Source organism: Pogona vitticeps, chromosome 1 (genome assembly GCF_051106095.1).
Source record: "Pogona vitticeps strain Pit_001003342236 chromosome 1, PviZW2.1, whole genome shotgun sequence".
Classification (NCBI taxonomy): Eukaryota; Metazoa; Chordata; class Lepidosauria; order Squamata; family Agamidae; genus Pogona; species Pogona vitticeps.
Genome location: NC_135783.1, coordinates 215194528 through 215211624, shown reverse-complemented (window position 1 = coordinate 215211624; position 17097 = coordinate 215194528). Strand labels below are relative to the sequence as shown.

At 39.5% G+C, this 17097-nt stretch overlaps 1 protein-coding gene across 19 annotated transcripts in view; it reads right to left on the bottom strand.

Moving 5' to 3' along the window:
• The window catches only part of NEB (nebulin), a 208696-nt gene that overhangs the window by 190210 nt on the left and 1389 nt on the right, over window positions 1–17097 (bottom strand). For all 19 annotated transcript variants that reach the window (XM_078376624.1, XM_078376634.1, XM_078376635.1 and 16 more), the window contains 7 exons: window positions 15254–15316; window positions 9979–10023; window positions 6992–7198; window positions 4406–4513; window positions 2624–2728; window positions 1988–2092; window positions 1789–1893 (listed from right to left, as the gene is read on the bottom strand). In XM_078376624.1, coding sequence (XP_078232750.1) covers window positions 1789–1893; window positions 1988–2092; window positions 2624–2728; window positions 4406–4513; window positions 6992–7198; window positions 9979–10023; window positions 15254–15289 — 711 coding nt within the window. In that variant the 5' untranslated portion in view covers window positions 15290–15316. The remainder of the gene's footprint in view (window positions 1–1788; window positions 1894–1987; window positions 2093–2623; window positions 2729–4405; window positions 4514–6991; window positions 7199–9978; window positions 10024–15253; window positions 15317–17097) is intronic.

Below are 17097 nucleotides of genomic sequence, written 5' to 3'. Positions count from 1 at the left end.
TCTTTCACTGCAAGATCAGCTTCTACAGTAACAATATAACCTTGATGTAATTAGTTCAGCTGCTTCAGAATTCTGCGCCGTTCCTTGGGCATGGAGGCAGCGATTTTTACCTGCATTCTTTTTTGACGTTTTGAGGCAATAAGGGCCAGAACTCAGTATCCTGAATCTTTCTGATTCCATTTTAAAATGAAGGCATAAGAAAGAACCCTTTCTAATGCAGGGATGTACAGCACCGAGAGGTCTACAGAACATGCAACATCTCCTCGTATGACTATATTTTGCAGTATAAAAAAGAAAGTTCTTTACTGGGTGCTGAAGGCAATTAATTCAACAGTTGGGGGCCTATTTCAGGCTTTGGAAGGCTTTTTTCAAAATCTATTTCCCATTTTGGAACACACAGAGAGAGAGAGAGAGAGAGAGAGAGAGAGAGAGAGAGAGAGAGAGAGAGAGAGAGAGGAAGGAAGGAAATTGTGTGGAAAATGCCCTCACAGCACAGGAGGATATGCAAAGCCTTCTTTCATTTGAAAAAAAAAAATAGAGAAGTTTGGAGTACAGGAGGTGGGAGTGCTGGAGACACACTGGGGATTGTGGGAGGCCCACATCTTTGCCCACAATTTTGTCCTCTCCTCTCCTCACAGTTGACCAGACAGGATTCATACTCAGTAGACTGGAGTAAATCTTCTGTATTTTGATGGCAGAGCTTTCAGGCTAGAAGGCCCTATTTTCAGGCTGACTCTTCTTTTACAAACTAAGCAATTCAGAAGACGGCAGCCACTGCCATTAGCAGAATTTAGAAAAGTTTGTTTTGGGGGGACTACAGCTACAAAAATCTAAGATACAACACAGCCAGTGTCCATGATGACTGGAAAATTTTGGAGGTTCTGGTCTAAAAAAAGGAACTTTTCCAAGCACTGAGCATTAATTAGGGGGTTGGCGTGGCTATGTTAGGAAGCAAGTTCAGATCTAAATTCTATGATATCGGTAGAGTTTCATTTATAACCTGCCTAGATTTAAGAAGATCCCGAGGGAACAGAGGCTCTGCCCTTGTGGATCTGGTGAGATAGAATCTGTTGAACTATATGATGCTCAGATGTAACAGGCATAACAAGATTCGAGGAAAATATATTACGCCTCTCTTAAAAGACATGACAATCCAATCAGACTCAGACTACTGTAACCAATTGTTAATTGATTAAAATCGGATTACTACAGAACTGGTAGCGAAATTTTGGGCGGCATGACATAGTAGCTAGAATAGATAGCCAAACCCTTAGACATTGGTCTTTTATTGTTATACTTGTAGTTTTATTGCTTTTGTTTATTTGATTTGGCTTTTTGCAGTATATGTCAGTACTTGAAGATCTGCATTTCATTTTGTTTTCTGTATGGCTGGATGCTGTAATAATAAAGTATGTATGTATGTATGTATGTATGTATGTATGTATGTATGTATGTATGTATGTATGTATGTATGTATGTATGTATGTATGTATGTATGTATGTATGTATGTATGTATGTATGTATGTATGTATGTATATGTATAACCTGCCTAGGACTGTAGTCTGCAAGTGCACGAAGGACAGCCAACAGGTATCCTTACAGTTGAGTGAGGGAAAAGAAAATAACACAACCCAACAACCAAGAAGGCTCATGCTTGCCCTAATATTCCATCCTCTGAAGCACGTCAGTAATAATTGATCTGAGTAAAGCAAGCAAAGAAAGAAAGAAATGCCTCCTGAAGAACATCAAAACCAGACCCACTCCTCTACCAGGGCTTTGATACTTACATCACTGAGGGCCTTTTGGGCCTGTGCGACTCTTCTTAATTCTGGGCTGTCGTCATAAGGATAGAACAGTGCCTTGTCCGATTCCCAGTCCTCAGTATATTGTTTCTGAAGGAAAAAGATTTTTTCTTTTCAATCAAAAGGTGGCGTGTGTATAAAACAGACACCAAACGGAAGAGAAAAATTCAGAAGATGACCTTACCTTGCTGAACAAAGCTGTGTTTTTAATTGCCTGCACAAGCTCGGGAGCATCAGGGGGGAGCAGGTATTTTTCCTTATTCTCTTCCCAGTTCTGCTTGTATAAAACCTACCGAGGGACAAACCAGCATACGGGTTACTCAGGCCTAGAGGAACACCTCACTTTGTCCACACAGAAGTATTCATCACAGAGCAGTTTTATAGCAAAATGTCTCCCAGATTTTGGTGAAATAAGACCTACTAATCAGGGAATCTTCACATCTTTTCTTAAAGTTTCTGTATCATGTTGATGTTTACCTCATATGAAGTCTATGTGATTAAGCATCTTTGTAAGCTAATAGAAGAAGTACTGTAGACCAGCCAGGCCAAGGAACAGTAAACATTTAAAGGGACTAATCAGAGTCACATTCACTGGTACTTCTTTATCCTGGACGTTTTGGTGATGAATAATAAAACATTAAGCACATCATGGTAGATTTTTTTCAAGAAGGGATGGTATGGTTCAGAATGTTTTAAAAATACCAAACTCACCTCAAATAGTCCTAAGTGCCATGAGGACCAGGCGCATGAATTGCATGTGCCTTTATGTCATCATGCACAACTCTTCCTACCATCAACCCCATTCCACAAAGAGTCTTACCTTGCTAACTTCCTGAGAAACCTTCTTTGCATGTTCAATGTCTCTTGCTTTCTCATCAACGTGGCAGTCAGTCTTTGCCAGGTCACCAGCCATGCGGTATTTAACCTACAGTAACCACATACACAGTATTGTGAACCTAAAGTGTGCTATTAGATAGACAGATGACCATTCTTTTTAAAGAGGAAGAATGATGTTATGTTGCTGATTACAGTGCTGGGCTGGATCAAGTAGCATCCGTTTGGGCATTAATGCTATTCTGTGCAATGCAGCATAAATGTGTGCCGACACAGATGAAATGTCTGAAGTTGTAGCCTGTTCTAAGAAACATTCTGCATTATCCTAAATGAAGCAGTGCATCTAGACATGTGACCTGTAGAAACATCATCTTAAAATGTGGCTGCACAGAATAATACATAAAAGAAACATATATATTGATATATTATTTTACCAGGTGAGCATGCAAGCTGATTCTAAAAGGCTGCAGACTCCATGTTGGAATTTACTTTAAAGAAGATAGTCTGGCCTCAACATCTTGGCAAGATTATTTTTGGGGACTTTTCCATGTCCTTGCCATCCCCCACCCCCCACACACTTTAGCAATGCTTAGCCCCAATGAAGAGTCCTGTTGGCTTCAAAGGCCAGCTTGAGATTCTAGCAGTCTAACGAAGATGTCTCCCACCCTTGTTTTTGGATTTTGCATTGTATTTCAATGTGCTCAGATACCTAGTTTTATTCAGGCAAGCTTATCTCATAGTTATGCAATCTAAAGCTGCAGTTGTAAACCCATACTTATATTCCCATGAACTGATCTGGATTTACTTCCAAATATACAGCATATAGAATTGGTCCATTATCTGTATTTTTTTAAAAAAAAATTGTTCCAACTGTGCTTTCTTTTGAAATTATTTATCTAACTCTAACTTCAGCATCAGCTGTGATAATGACCAAGAGAGGTTACAAGGGAAGCGGTGGAATCTTTTTGCTGAGTGGGCACTTCCTTTGAAATGCCAGATTATGAACTAGTTCGAAAATGCTACTTGTTATGCCCTGGCTCCGCTCCGTAGTTTCTTCTGCCTTTTTTTCTATTAGTCTCTTGCTTACTTTAAATCAATGGCTTAAAACCTTATAGAGATACAGGGACTCTGTGAAAAATGCATTATATTTCCCCCAGACAGATACATTTGCATGTGAAAAATGGGTGCTGAATACATGCAAATATAGGGATGGAAACGTGGATTTGAATTAACAAACATAAATCATTTCTACATCTAGTTACAAGTTTTTTGTGTCTGATGTAGCTCCCATTCTTGTATCACTGTATAGATACACATTGCAGTTACATTCTCCAGAAATGTGCACTTCTTATACAATCACGTGTACATGGCAACTATACCAGATACCCTTGTGTCGGAACGTGCTTCATAATGTAGGTAAGCAACAGAGTATGAATCAGCATCCAACCTGGGTGCACACATTTTCTCCTCCACTAAGGGCATGCACTCAGGCAGACACTGTTTCCAGATGTGTATTTTTTTTCAGGTGGTCAGGAATGATCATTCACCACAGGTATTATAGAGTCACAGGTATCTAAGATTCCCATCTGAATCCTAGGAATATCTAGCTTGCTGCTGAGTCTTCAGTTGCCTACCCCAGGAATCTCAGCAACAAGTTTCCTATGGCTCCAGATTGGCTGATGGTAACACGATCGGTATGGTTCCTGCTTGCCTAGCTAAAATTAAAATAGCATCTTCCTGCCTCACACCTGGCCGTCCCAGCCCTTACCTCACTGAGCTGGTCCTGGACTTTCCTGATTCTTCGAAGTTCAGGGGTATCAGTCGTAATGGCATATGGCTTTCCTTTCTCTTTCTGAAATTTCTCTTTGTACTTTACCTAGTGGACGAGAAATACAGTAAGACAGAGATAAATATAACCTTCTAATAGTACATGTGGTTTTAATATTATTTAAATTACTTGCCTGGGAATCCTTGTGGAAATGCTTTCTTCTAAAGTTCGTAAGTGTAGGCATCTCTCTCCAGCCCCCCCCAAGAAACATTCTTGTAAAACCCATACTTAATGTGATTGGCGTTGGATGAATTACAAAATGAGCATTATTTTCCTGAGAAACATGTGTTGAGTTTCACTTGCTGGTGACATGGGCCATCTCCCCACAAATTTTAATCATGTATCATCTACAGTTGCTTTCTGTGGTTACAGGAAAGCTAAACTCTGCTACACTGAAGGAGAAACTTGACATAAAAAGAATTAGGGCACTGAAATGTACATGGGTGTGTGGCTGATTACATGTAGTTATAGTGATTAGGAGCAGGACTAGCATAAAGGACAAGATGGCATTCTTGATTTCATTTAAAGAAGACAACTATGCTGACAACTGAGCCACTTTCTCATCACTGGCAATGGGGCGGCATCTCACACTACACTGGAAGATGAATGCATAAACTAGCTTAGGACGCATGCATCCACAGTTCTATCCTTCAACAGAGGGAATGGTCAGGGGGCTGAAGAGGGGTGGTCAAGGTTGTCTTGCCACTGCTCTTCTCATGTGCCCCAGCATCTGCTGCTTGAAGTGGACAGCTCAATATGACTCAAGACAGGGCTTCTACTAGAGAGAGAGGCATTAATGTATAGGCAGTGGCTTGCCCTCTCCACATATAGGGATAGAATTCCCACTCAACTCTTGCTAGGAGCAGAACATTCAAAGAGCAGAAACAGAGATTTTATGTTGCCCTGAGACTGTTCTGCCATGTAACCCTTTTAGGGCTGCCAGGTAGATAGTCCATTAGGTAGACTGAAGTAGTTGCCTCAGTAACCTCTTCTTTACTGTCATGAAAGAGCAGCAAATTATTAGCTAGTTAACACATTATTGCTGTATTTTACTGTCTGTGCTAAGAGGAGGCATCTGTGGTATTTCCCACAGCATGTGTCAGAATGAACTTTGGGAACTGACTTAAATCAGGAGGGACTGCCACCTGCCGCTTCACCTAGGCAGCAACGTGCCCTGAGACCACCTTGCAAGTACTGAAACCATGTGTCACCAACTAACCAAAGTATGGCTTCTGAAAAATCCACTTGGGAGATTTTGTTGAGCTCTGCCCTTGTACTGCTAGATTTTGGTCAGGTTCTTCTGTAAGTCTGTCAATTTTTTTCCCTAGCTTCAACTTCATCTATTCAATTATGCACCGGCTGTGTCCATGATATGTCAGATTGTAAGGCTAAATTCAACACCGGTCCACTTCAGAGCAGAGCCGTTGAAATCAATGGGATCTATTACAACTGTGACTAAGAAATCCCACTCATTTCAAAGGGCCTACTCAATGTAGGACTATATGGGTCCAGTTGCTAATTTCCACCCTGACTTATAGACTCGGGTTCTACACAAGACTAGTCTGGTTATGCCCTTACTCTGGTTTTATTTACAAGCTATTTTCATTTCTTTCCCTCCTATCTTCTGCCTTTCACACACCATAGATCCTACGGAGGGACTCTTGTTTTTGAAATCAAAAGTTGGCAGACATGCTTCCTCTTCATGCTGCTATCTGCTGTTCTTTGGAATAGAGTGAATGGAAAGAATTGGGAGAGGAGCTAGGGAACAGGCTCTCCCAAAACGAGAGGATAGGTCTTCTAGGTTTTCCAAATTGAATGTGCCAGTCCGACAACAAATATATTTCAAAATTTCAGATCGAATCCTTAAGAGTTCATGTGAAACATTTGGACTAGCATGAGGAATAGATTAATCACCATTGTGCTTCCACTGAAGTAAGGACTTAAACATCATCATCATCATCAACAACATCTTAGAACTGCAGAACTGGAAGGGAGCCTATGGATTATCCAGTCCAGCCCCTGTCAGGGAGGCACAGTGGGGAATCAGATTTCGTCCAAATATTTTTTTTAGAAATGTGTATGAAATAAATTCAGCTATCCTGCTCAGCTGTGAGAAGGGTATAGCCTCATGGGAGAAAGATGGCTGATTTTGTAAAGAATATTATTTAAATCGTGTCTGAGATGCCCCTTTATAAGGTCATAAGTTCAGCCTGGTTTTTTTCTGATGGGCTAACTTCAAAGAGGACTTGCGTCCTTCCCCTCCTCTTTTGGTGTAAGTAGAAAATGGATAATAATAATAACCAATTTTGCTATGCTGAAAGTAAGGAATCGGTAACTGCGGTCCTAATAGCTGTACTTTTAAAGGCAACCTACAGATTCCTAAATTGAACTGAAACATTAAAATTTGACAGTGTCTAAGGTACAACACGAACATTAAAACTCCCAAAGGGAGTTTAACCATAACCCGTTCAAATAGGGGTGTAGATTACTTTGCATTTGGGAAGCGACAATCAAATTTTGACTTACGTCACTAAAAAGCTTTTGCATTTTCGAACTGTGATCCAGGTAAGGGGTCAGAAACTTAGAGGTGTCCACTTTTGTCCGTACAACCTTTTTTCTTACAGGCTGGGAGGTCTTGTGAGATGCATCTGTGCTTTCTGTCGTATGCTTTGTGGTTACCGTGTAGGGGGTGGATCCAGTGGTGTATGTTGTTTCCGTGATCTCAGTGATGATCTAGAAATATGGGAAAGTGTTGGTGAGTTTTCATTGCCATTGTAGCGCTGCGGTCAGAACCTTTTGTCTCTCCTTCACTTTTAAATGCATTTTGTATGCACAGATTTGTCTGCATATACTTCTAAAAATCAGTGCAGCCAAGCTGCAGATGACTTTGTCCCCCAAAAGAACTTTGAACTGGAAGTCGCCCCTCCCTGCAAATTATACCAACAAGTATTTATATGGTTTACCCACAACACATCATTTCTTCTCAGTGTACAAAAGCTGAAAAATAAATACGATATGACAATCTTTGTAAACAGTTTTTGCTGTCGTACGCATTTTGGGTCAGATACCTAAGATAACTGGACTTTTAAAAGTTATAGCTTTTAACTAATTTTTTAATTGTGTATATATAATAGTTTTAAGTCCAGATCAATTGTTTAATTCATTATTGGTTTTAAATTTATTTTTGTATACTACCTCTAGGGGAGAAAGCCAGGATAAAAATCAAGTAAAGAAATCAATCCAGAAATTATTGGGAAGTTGGTTTTCTGCAGAAACACCATAAAACATAGTTCACAATGTCAACTTGGTACTACAGTACTTGAGAATTTATCTGCACTAAGAATTTCTTTTTAAGTTTCGACCGATTTCTTCTCATTCAGAACATGCAAAATGTAGACAGTTCAGGAGTATTATCCAAGAATTTCCTTCACATACTCTTTGTGAAATTATCTCAGACTCAAGAGGAAGATCATGTGGAGACAAATCTGAATAAGCCTTTGAGCTAAAGTTACCCTGGTTGAGGACAGGGTGCGACATGTCATTCCATAATATTCTCTGCCCCCCTCATAGGCTCTTCAGCCATTTGAAGAATGCCCTATGTACTTCTTATATTTACATGATACACATCATCCAGATTGTTTCTCTAAGCTTCAAATGGCTGGCCATTTGCTAAATAAAGCCTTCTGATTATTCTCCCTTGGGGTTGGATTTCACAAGAGTTTGCCATACCATCAGTGCACAGAGAGAGCTCCCACTGACGTCATTAGGAATTTTGGAAGTAGATCAGTAAGGGAGTCACCTGAGGGGGTAAAAACACTAGTGGGAAACTTAAGGGGGGGTAGTATCCTATAGCTGGTTGCAACTAGAGTAGAACATTTGACTCAATGGAATTTACTTAAGTGTTGACTCCCCATCCAACAATGGATTTTGTGGGTCTACTCTAGCTGGCAATAGAATACTGGCCTTGGGCCACAGCTGCCAGAATAGCAACACACACTGGGAGATTCAGAGTACTGTAGTCCAAAAGGCTATTACTCTGTGCCCCTCCTCAGTCAGTGCTCTTAATACTGTTTTAGTCTGGCAGAATCTTACAGAAGTTTGTGAGATTACATGAGAATAAGTGATCAGAGAATTATTTTGCAAGAGTAGCCAGCATTTCTCTGAGAAGCATATACTGTATAATTTGCCAGGCTGTGGTTCCTAAATATATGCTCAAAGACTGGCTTTGTTTCATAATGACATACAGTAGTATGAAAAACATTCACCTGGAAGTGGTGCACCTGTGATAAACAACCCACCATGAGCTTTGTTGTTGATCTACATTTACATTTATGCTCATGGCATAAACATTTTGCTTTAAAATGATATGATTCTAATTAAATACGGTGTGAATAGGAATATTACAAAAAAGGCCATTTTAAATATTTATTTTATATGTATTTTTTAAAAAATCCTAAAAGTTATAGGCCTCCTTACACAGTTCAGAGGTACCCTTCGACGGTATACTGAGAGTGTTATACTTAATACTGAGGTATAAAAACATATATCTGCATGAGAATACATCTCATCTTGATTCCAAAGGGGAAGGGGATTAAATGTGAATAAATCATAGCATTCTTTCGTTTTTAAGTATTGGGTAATGGGAAAAGTTAGCTAATGTTATGTTTCGTGCATTTTATATTGCTCTTATTTTGTAGATGCATATATTCACAAAATCAGACACCTGACATTACATACCACCTTAAGCCTGAAGGCATTCTTCACATTGGAAGCACTTAGAATAGGAGCATATATGTAGGTAAAACAGATTTTCGGGTTTCTTTGCTCATTTTATGAAAATGGTATATCAATGAACAAAAGGATAGTGAAATGACTTTGGAACAGTGATGCTGAAAATGCATGATTTCAGACAAACAAATGGAAACATCTAAAGAGTATGGACACCAAAGACTGCATGAATATGTTTTCTGTACATACCTTCATTCTGGTCTTATTGCTTAGATATCTGTTTTGTTACTTAGAGGTCCCTAAAGGTTCACACCACCTTTTTTTAATGGAAGCTTGACTACCCACATTAAAGATACGATTTCATTCCCAAATGCATGGAAAATTATAGCTGTTCACGTTTTTTTTTAATTAGAAATTGATTTCATTGGGATGCAGATTATCGCCTTAATCTACATCGATTCGAACACTTAAATAAACAAAAAATATCCAGTCACTTCCAAAGCATTGCTCGTAGGAACAAAGGTACAGCTAGAACAGCACAGTGCAATTACAGCTGTCTGCAAATTAATACCATCCACACAGCACGGCATGGGGGAGGGATAAGCATATTTGAGTACTCTGCAACAATCTGGATAAACCAAGCCATTTATCCTTGGGGATTTGATGTTGTATTAGATTATTACAGAAATCCTATTAAATTTTTCTATGTTACATACACATCAAATGCCAGAGAAGCATTAAAATGCAGAAAATACGAGTTTGCCGCACAAAACAGAGGTTTTTACCTCGCCTGGTTCACCCTCCTCAGTGAACTCTTCTTCAATGTAGTACTATAAACAAAGAAGAGACCTCATTACTTTGCACAAGATCATTCATCATGAGACACATTTCCCCCTTTGACTTAAAGAAGAAAGAGTAGGTCTGAAGACATATATTGGTGACAAAGGTCTTCCACAATAAACCAATTTTTTTTAAGATTCCTGCTAGTATAGAAATAGATGAAGATTTATCTTTGTTCTACCGCAATTAAAGAACAATCCATCAGCACAAAACAGTTTTGGTGGGTGCCACTAGGACAACATTCCTTGTAACTAACACCTGTTGAATATTGGGACAACAGACATAACCAATGCTAAGCCCCCAAAGCTGCACAGTTTGGAGTTTATTACACACATTTGTTGTGACTCCTTGTTATACATTGTAATGACCAGGTATATGACTGTTTCTGTGTTCAAGATAAAAGAAGGAATTATGTATTCCAGATATGTCAGTGTGCCATGAACAAAAAAGCAGTTTGTAGGATAGCTGGAGTCCAAAAAGATTCAGAGCAGAGGTGATTGAAAATGCATTTGAATGCATACGTAGTGCCTTATTAGCTGTCACCATTGGATTCCCAAGTGAGCCGTGGAGCTCCTTCTCATGGTGTGGCAATAGTTAACATTCCTTGGACCCCTGGATTCTTTGAACATCTGCAATGACCTTTTTTTGTGAGACACCTTGAAGATAAAATAACTCATCTCCATGGCAACTTGATGGTGCTAACGTAGCAGATCTACCTGAGTTGTTTAATGTCAGTGTCTGTCTAAATCTATGAGATCAGTTTAAGTTGTTGTGTCTTAAGGATGTAAACAAGGGGTTCACTGTGTCTGGAAAACATGGAGCCTCATGTTTGCTCTTTGGGGTCCATGACAGCTAAGAGAATGGGGCTGAGGGAGTGGGAAGGTCAGTGAATGGACCCAGATTGCAACAAATCCAAGTGTACGCTAGAGAGTGGTGACTGCTGCTCTCAGAGATGCAGTGGCCATTTCTAAAGAAACTTACTCTGGCCATAAGAGCTGACCTTCTGGGGAAAGTACTTGAAAGAGTTATGATGGGACAGCTGCAGGAACTCTTCAAGGATTCTCATTATACTGATTAACTGGACCCATGTCAGTGTGGTTTTCAGCCTGGTTATGAAGCTGAACTGGTATTCAGAGCAAACCTATTGCCAACACCTGTATAAATCAACATCCTAGTTTAATTTCCAGAAACCTCTGAGAGACACATAGAGCTTCCACTGGCCAATAGCTCCAAGGTACATTTAAATTTCAGCTGGTATTCATTATAGTCAGAGTAAGCATTCATCATGAAATATTACATAGGGAGATTTGTCTGAAATTGGTCATGTTATTTATAGTGTAATATGGTGAAATGGAGTCATATCTGATGCTGCTATGGATCATGCAAGAAAACAGGATCTATTCTCACACCTCTCTTGTACACTATTAACATTCTCCTCCTAAACAGAGTACAGGACAGAGGGGAGAGCAACCACTAAGACAATCATCTCCATTTCAGTGAGGGGAAACCAAAACAACAGGATAGAAATGCATATACAGCCAAAAATTTAACACCAGAGTCACAGAGAGTAGGGGAGCTGGCGGTTAAATAATTACAACCTAAAAATTAGTAACTTTGATCTTTATTTCAACCTGGCCTGTAAGGTCTACTGTTGCTGTTATCCTTCCTCCAGACGGTGAGGACAAGCCTGCCCTTTAGTTCTGCTCAACTAATATCTTGATGCACAGCATGGCTGTTTCACAGGCAAAGCTAATTATGAGTGTAAAGGGTTTTCAGTTGTTGTTAGCTGGAAAGGCAGCATGAAGACGATGGTATATGTTTACCAGGAAGGTCAGTACACCATTCCTGCAGCACCTAAAGCTTTTATTTTATTTTATTTTGAGGTTTGGTCAAGTTGGCATGGCTAGAACCTAACTTTAAACATCAGAATGGACTGCAGTTCTCTCTTCTACAAGCAGTTGTTTGTTTAAAATATAGCTGGTGTGGTTCAGTCTCAGGAGCTTATAAATCTTGTTATTTCACCCTCCAGGCTTCTCTTCAGTCACTTAGCCGAGCTGCGAGAAAATCCCACTCTTAAGTGGATGATGGCAGCTAAACTAACCTTTGGCTTGCTGTACAGCATTCTCTGACAAAGGTGCGGCAGTGATATGCCCAAGTAAGATTGGCTTTCCTGGTGATCCCTAGAAGAGGAAGGGGCACCATGGTACACCGCAATAAATTCTTCACAGGTACCGGTAAGTTAAGTACCCTACCTACTGGACTATATAGTTTTTCATTATTACACACTGTACCATGTCCAACTTTGTAGGACATACAACAGGGAGAGAAAGCCTTAAAGTAAATATTCCATTTCTATGGATCATATTAATCAAAAGTGTCTCTGAGGAAACCGGTGATACCAAAACAGATCACACCAACACCAACAATTGATGAATTGTTCCACAAAAAGCTTGGTTCAAGAAGCTTGCTTGTCTTTCTGGTCTGTATATATTGTCTGCCTAGGCAAAGAGAACAGAAAGATTTCTCTCTTCGGCTTCTTCTTCACCTGTTTGTCCAAGGGAACTGTGCATGTGCCGTCACCAGGATGCACAAGTTTACATGAGCACCAGCACAACAGAGAGTAAAAAGAGAAAGAAGGCAGGAGAGGCAGAAAAGCACTTCACTGGGCATTTATTCTCCTGTAGAGCTGTGTTGCTAATTCTGTTCATAAATGAGGATGGGTGCCTGTATTCCTCAGAGAGTGTGAGTGTGTGTGTGTGTGTGTGTGTGCATGCATCAGAGAGACTGTGCATCAGAGAGACTGTGAGAAATAATACCTTTGAATAATACATCTGACAACATGGGAGCATAAACATGTTTTTTTTCCCTTTGCGGCCTACTGACCAGCTTGAAATTGGCAGTGCAGCCGCTGTACCAAGAAAAACAGTTTCCTACCTCTGACTTCAGTATCCTGTATCGATCAGTGCTACTAGATATCCTAAATGCAACATCCAGGCTATTTTTAAGAGTCCTCTATTACATGCCCTTTTGAATGCCATTTTGGTTCCTTACGAGCAAATGCTTCTTTGCTGAGAAATACTTCACATTTGTTTCTGAACATGAATCTGTTTCACACAAAGTTGGAACGTGAGGGCGCTGTTTTAACTGGCAAGCCATGGGGAGGACTGGGGCTATTTTTAATGCTTCTGGAAACAGCTAAGTAGCTTAAAAGTAATACCAGATGCAATTGTTGCCATCTTATTTCTAACACTTTACTCCAGTGGTCTCCAACCTTGGGCCTCCAGATGTTCTTGGACTTCAACTTCCAGAAATCCTGGCCAGCAGAGGTGGTGGTGAAGGCTTCTGGGAGTTGTAGTCTAAGAATGTCTGGAGGCCCAAGGTGGGGGACCACTGCTTTACTCCATCTATGAATATCCTAAGGAAGAGGAGAAAAGATGACAGATAATCTGTATAAATAATTTTGCATAGCTCTGTTCCAGGTGAAAGAAAAACGACAGTGTGCAGTACAAAACAACAGTTATGGAGAACAAACAAGAATGAGAGAATGGGCATGATTACCAGACATTTATGACATGGAGGGTATGAATAGGTGGAAATTAAGATTGTTCCTGCTGCAAGAAGAAAGCAGCTGCCTTCAGGAAAATTTCTCCTTCATTGCGACTTGGTCATCAGCAAGATACATTAGGCCAGGGTTGGGGACATTCTGTCCATCTAGTCATTGGGTTACAAATCCCAGTCCTGTCCTGGTCATTGGCCATGATGGTTTAGACTCGGCACAGTTGCCTGACTGAAGCTGGAGGGCCACACATTTCCCCAACTCTGTAACAGAGAATGCTTGGCATGCTGGTAGAATGGAATGGCATTACTTAAAACTGAAATCCTTATAAAATACCAAACTGAACATTGAATGTTCCCATACCACCAAGGGCTCTAACTACCTCCTGCCTGTTTTTAAGACTCACGTCTACAAGCTGCAAATTCCTTGTATTGACCTTGTGAAGAAAGACATTTGAGGTCCATGCTCATACCCATTTCCAGGGTATTGGGGAGAATCCTCTTTTGATTTGATACAGACATTAGCATTAACACTGGATTGGCTTTCCTCCAGCATTATGTCATGGGGTATTCATTACTTTCTTATGCATGCAAAAGCCCCATTGCTTTCACTGGGGTAACTGCTGAGTCATTCATGCTGTGCCCCCAGGGCATTACACTGCATGTTTGCTCAACTGGATAGTGCCCACCAAGTCAATTCCAAATAAAAAAGTATTTTATACCAGGTTGGAATGTTGACCGTCTAGTTTAATACTGTCCGAATTGACTGGCAATAGGTTTTCAGACAAAAATATTTCCCCATTTGATGTGGTCATACTAGAACTAAACCCCAGACTTTTATACACAAGGGATGTGCTCTACCACAGAGCAACATCTCTTTCCCCATGACATCCATTGAGATAACCCTACTGAACCCCTTTTTTTTTTACACTGGGCTATATGAACCTTATGGGTATCCTATGTGTGTGAAAAGGAATGGTGGGCAAGTTCATAAATATCCAGGATGATATTGGTTGAAAGCATACGGGTGAATAACCATGGTCACTCTGAGTTGCTTTATCTCCAGTAAAGGTAGTGTGGACCTTCCTGTCCATTTTGCTTAAAAACTACATTATTAGCAGTAATTTATTGTCATATGAGCAACATTTACAGCACTCTTCTCCAAAGAGTTAACGTATGAAGGCTGAGGCCAGCCAAGGGAAGAAAGGGCCATATGCTGTGAGTCCGATGGCAATTATATATATATATATATATAAATTGTATTTTAATTGTTACATATCTTTATTGTATTTTAAATGCTGTAAGCTGCCCAGAGACCTTTGGGTAGTGTGGGCGGCATATAAATAAATAAATAAATAAATAAATAAATAAATAAATAAATAAATAAATAAATAAATAAATAAATAAATATAACTGCCATCATCTTTGTCATACACTGTTGACAACTCAAGTGTACTGGATTTTTGCTGGGAGTAGTCAACTGCCTTGGGAGGTCAAGTCATACTGATGATCTCTATTTTTGTAACTGACAAGTCAGATAGTGAATCTGAAGAAATGTTTCAGATGCAATGAAGTCAAATTCTTGACTTGTCATTACTTGGCAATGTTCCTTCTAAGTAATGCATCCATACCTCTCAAGAAGTTAGTGGAATGTTTGGGCCTTACCTCCACCACCTCCTCATATTCTTCTTCTTCTGCCATCTTTGCAGCGAGCCTCTCACCTACTCACTGACCATAAAACAAGAACAGATGAACATTAGATCATGGAACTCAGTGCTACACATTACTAGTCATAGGCATGCATGCATCATGGTTCAGAAGTAAGTAATATCATACAGATATTTTGAAATTTTAATTGTAGCTCATTCCATCATATAGGAGGTTTTTTAATTACATGATTGCCCCTACCCCAAAAAATCCCACTTCAGCATTTCTATTTATAAATGCATTAAGAAATATCCATTGTCCTTCAAAAATGCCAAAATAACATAAGCCACAACCAAATAAGAGGCCATTTGAAATGTACAACTCCAATTGCAATTGTTCTTGCTTTTATAAAACTTGTATTTTTCTCCATTATGTTGTATCTCATAGTGTAGAAAATCAGATTTTAAATGTCAGGACATTAGGGTTGCTAGCATACTTAATTCAAGGAATGGACTTCCTTATATCCTTTAGTCAAGCATATTTTCACTGTGCCCTGAGATGGAAATTATTAATTTTTTTTTCAACGACAGGTCCCAGAAACCCCCTGCCAGGCACAGCCAAGTTTATGTCTGTAGGTTATGTTAGATCATGGCACTCATGTTGTCTGGAACACAATCCAGCAGCAACATTATGTTCTCTTTACATATTCCAGTTGGGAACATACTGTTGTAGTCATAATTAGTTCTTATCTGCCCAGATGTCATTGGCATTCATAAAGCAAATAAAGAGGTAAATCCTATTATGCATCTGTTCTCTCACATTTATTTGTGTGATGTACAAAGTATGTCAGATAACTGTTTAGAGTGATATTTCAGATCAAATGCAATGCATCACATAAGAACTCATTCCTTTATGACCAAGGGGATTTCTAAGGAGCATTTTATTCTGAGTTTTACTTGTGTTTTTAATATTGTTTTTATTACGTGTTTTAATGTGACAGTTGTTTAATGCTTTTTAAACGTAATCATTTATTATTTCACTTTAATTTTTTTTAATGCTGTAAGCTGCCTTGGATCCTTCAGGAGAAAGGTAGCATATAAATAGTTTAGAGAAAGAAAGAATAAGGAAGCAGTTGGAAATAGTCAGAAGCAGTAGCTGCATTCCCAAGGCATTTGTGTTGAAGACTGTGCACTGAAAGTTAGTCATAAACCTCTGAGAGAAAAGGGAAAATAGCAACTCTATCACCCTTGTAAGTATCTTCTAGCAAAAGTCAAAATGTAAGGAGTTGTTAATTGAAAGCCCTTTTAATATTCCTTGGATACAACTATCATATGTAGTGTTAATATATGGCATTGCTGTTAGAATGCTCCAAACCTTCTCAGTCAACAAAACTATCATTTGGCTGGGATAAACCATTTGTTGTGCCATTATAATATTATAAAGAAGCTGCAATCAGATAATATTATAAGGAAGCTGCAATCAGATAAGTCTTGCGGGGGAAATTAAGATACGTTGTTGGGGTTTTTTATTTATATACCACCCATAGTTCTAGAGCACTCTCTGGATGGTTTACAACATAAATATGCAAACCACACTCTCCCTCCCCTCCCCATGGGAGCTGGGTACTCATTTGAGCATGACTTAGTGAGTATCCTTCCCATTAATATCGCACAATCAGAAGTAGGAGGAAGCAGCTTGGTCACCTGTGTTCACCTCCAAATGACCTGTAAATATGTCAGGTAAATTACTTATGGTGGCCCTTTTCAGGGTTTTCTAGGTAGAGAGTATTCAGAAATGGTTTACCATCCCCTTCTTCTCGGGACATCCTGGGACTGGGCAGCTTGCCCAAGGCCACACAGGCT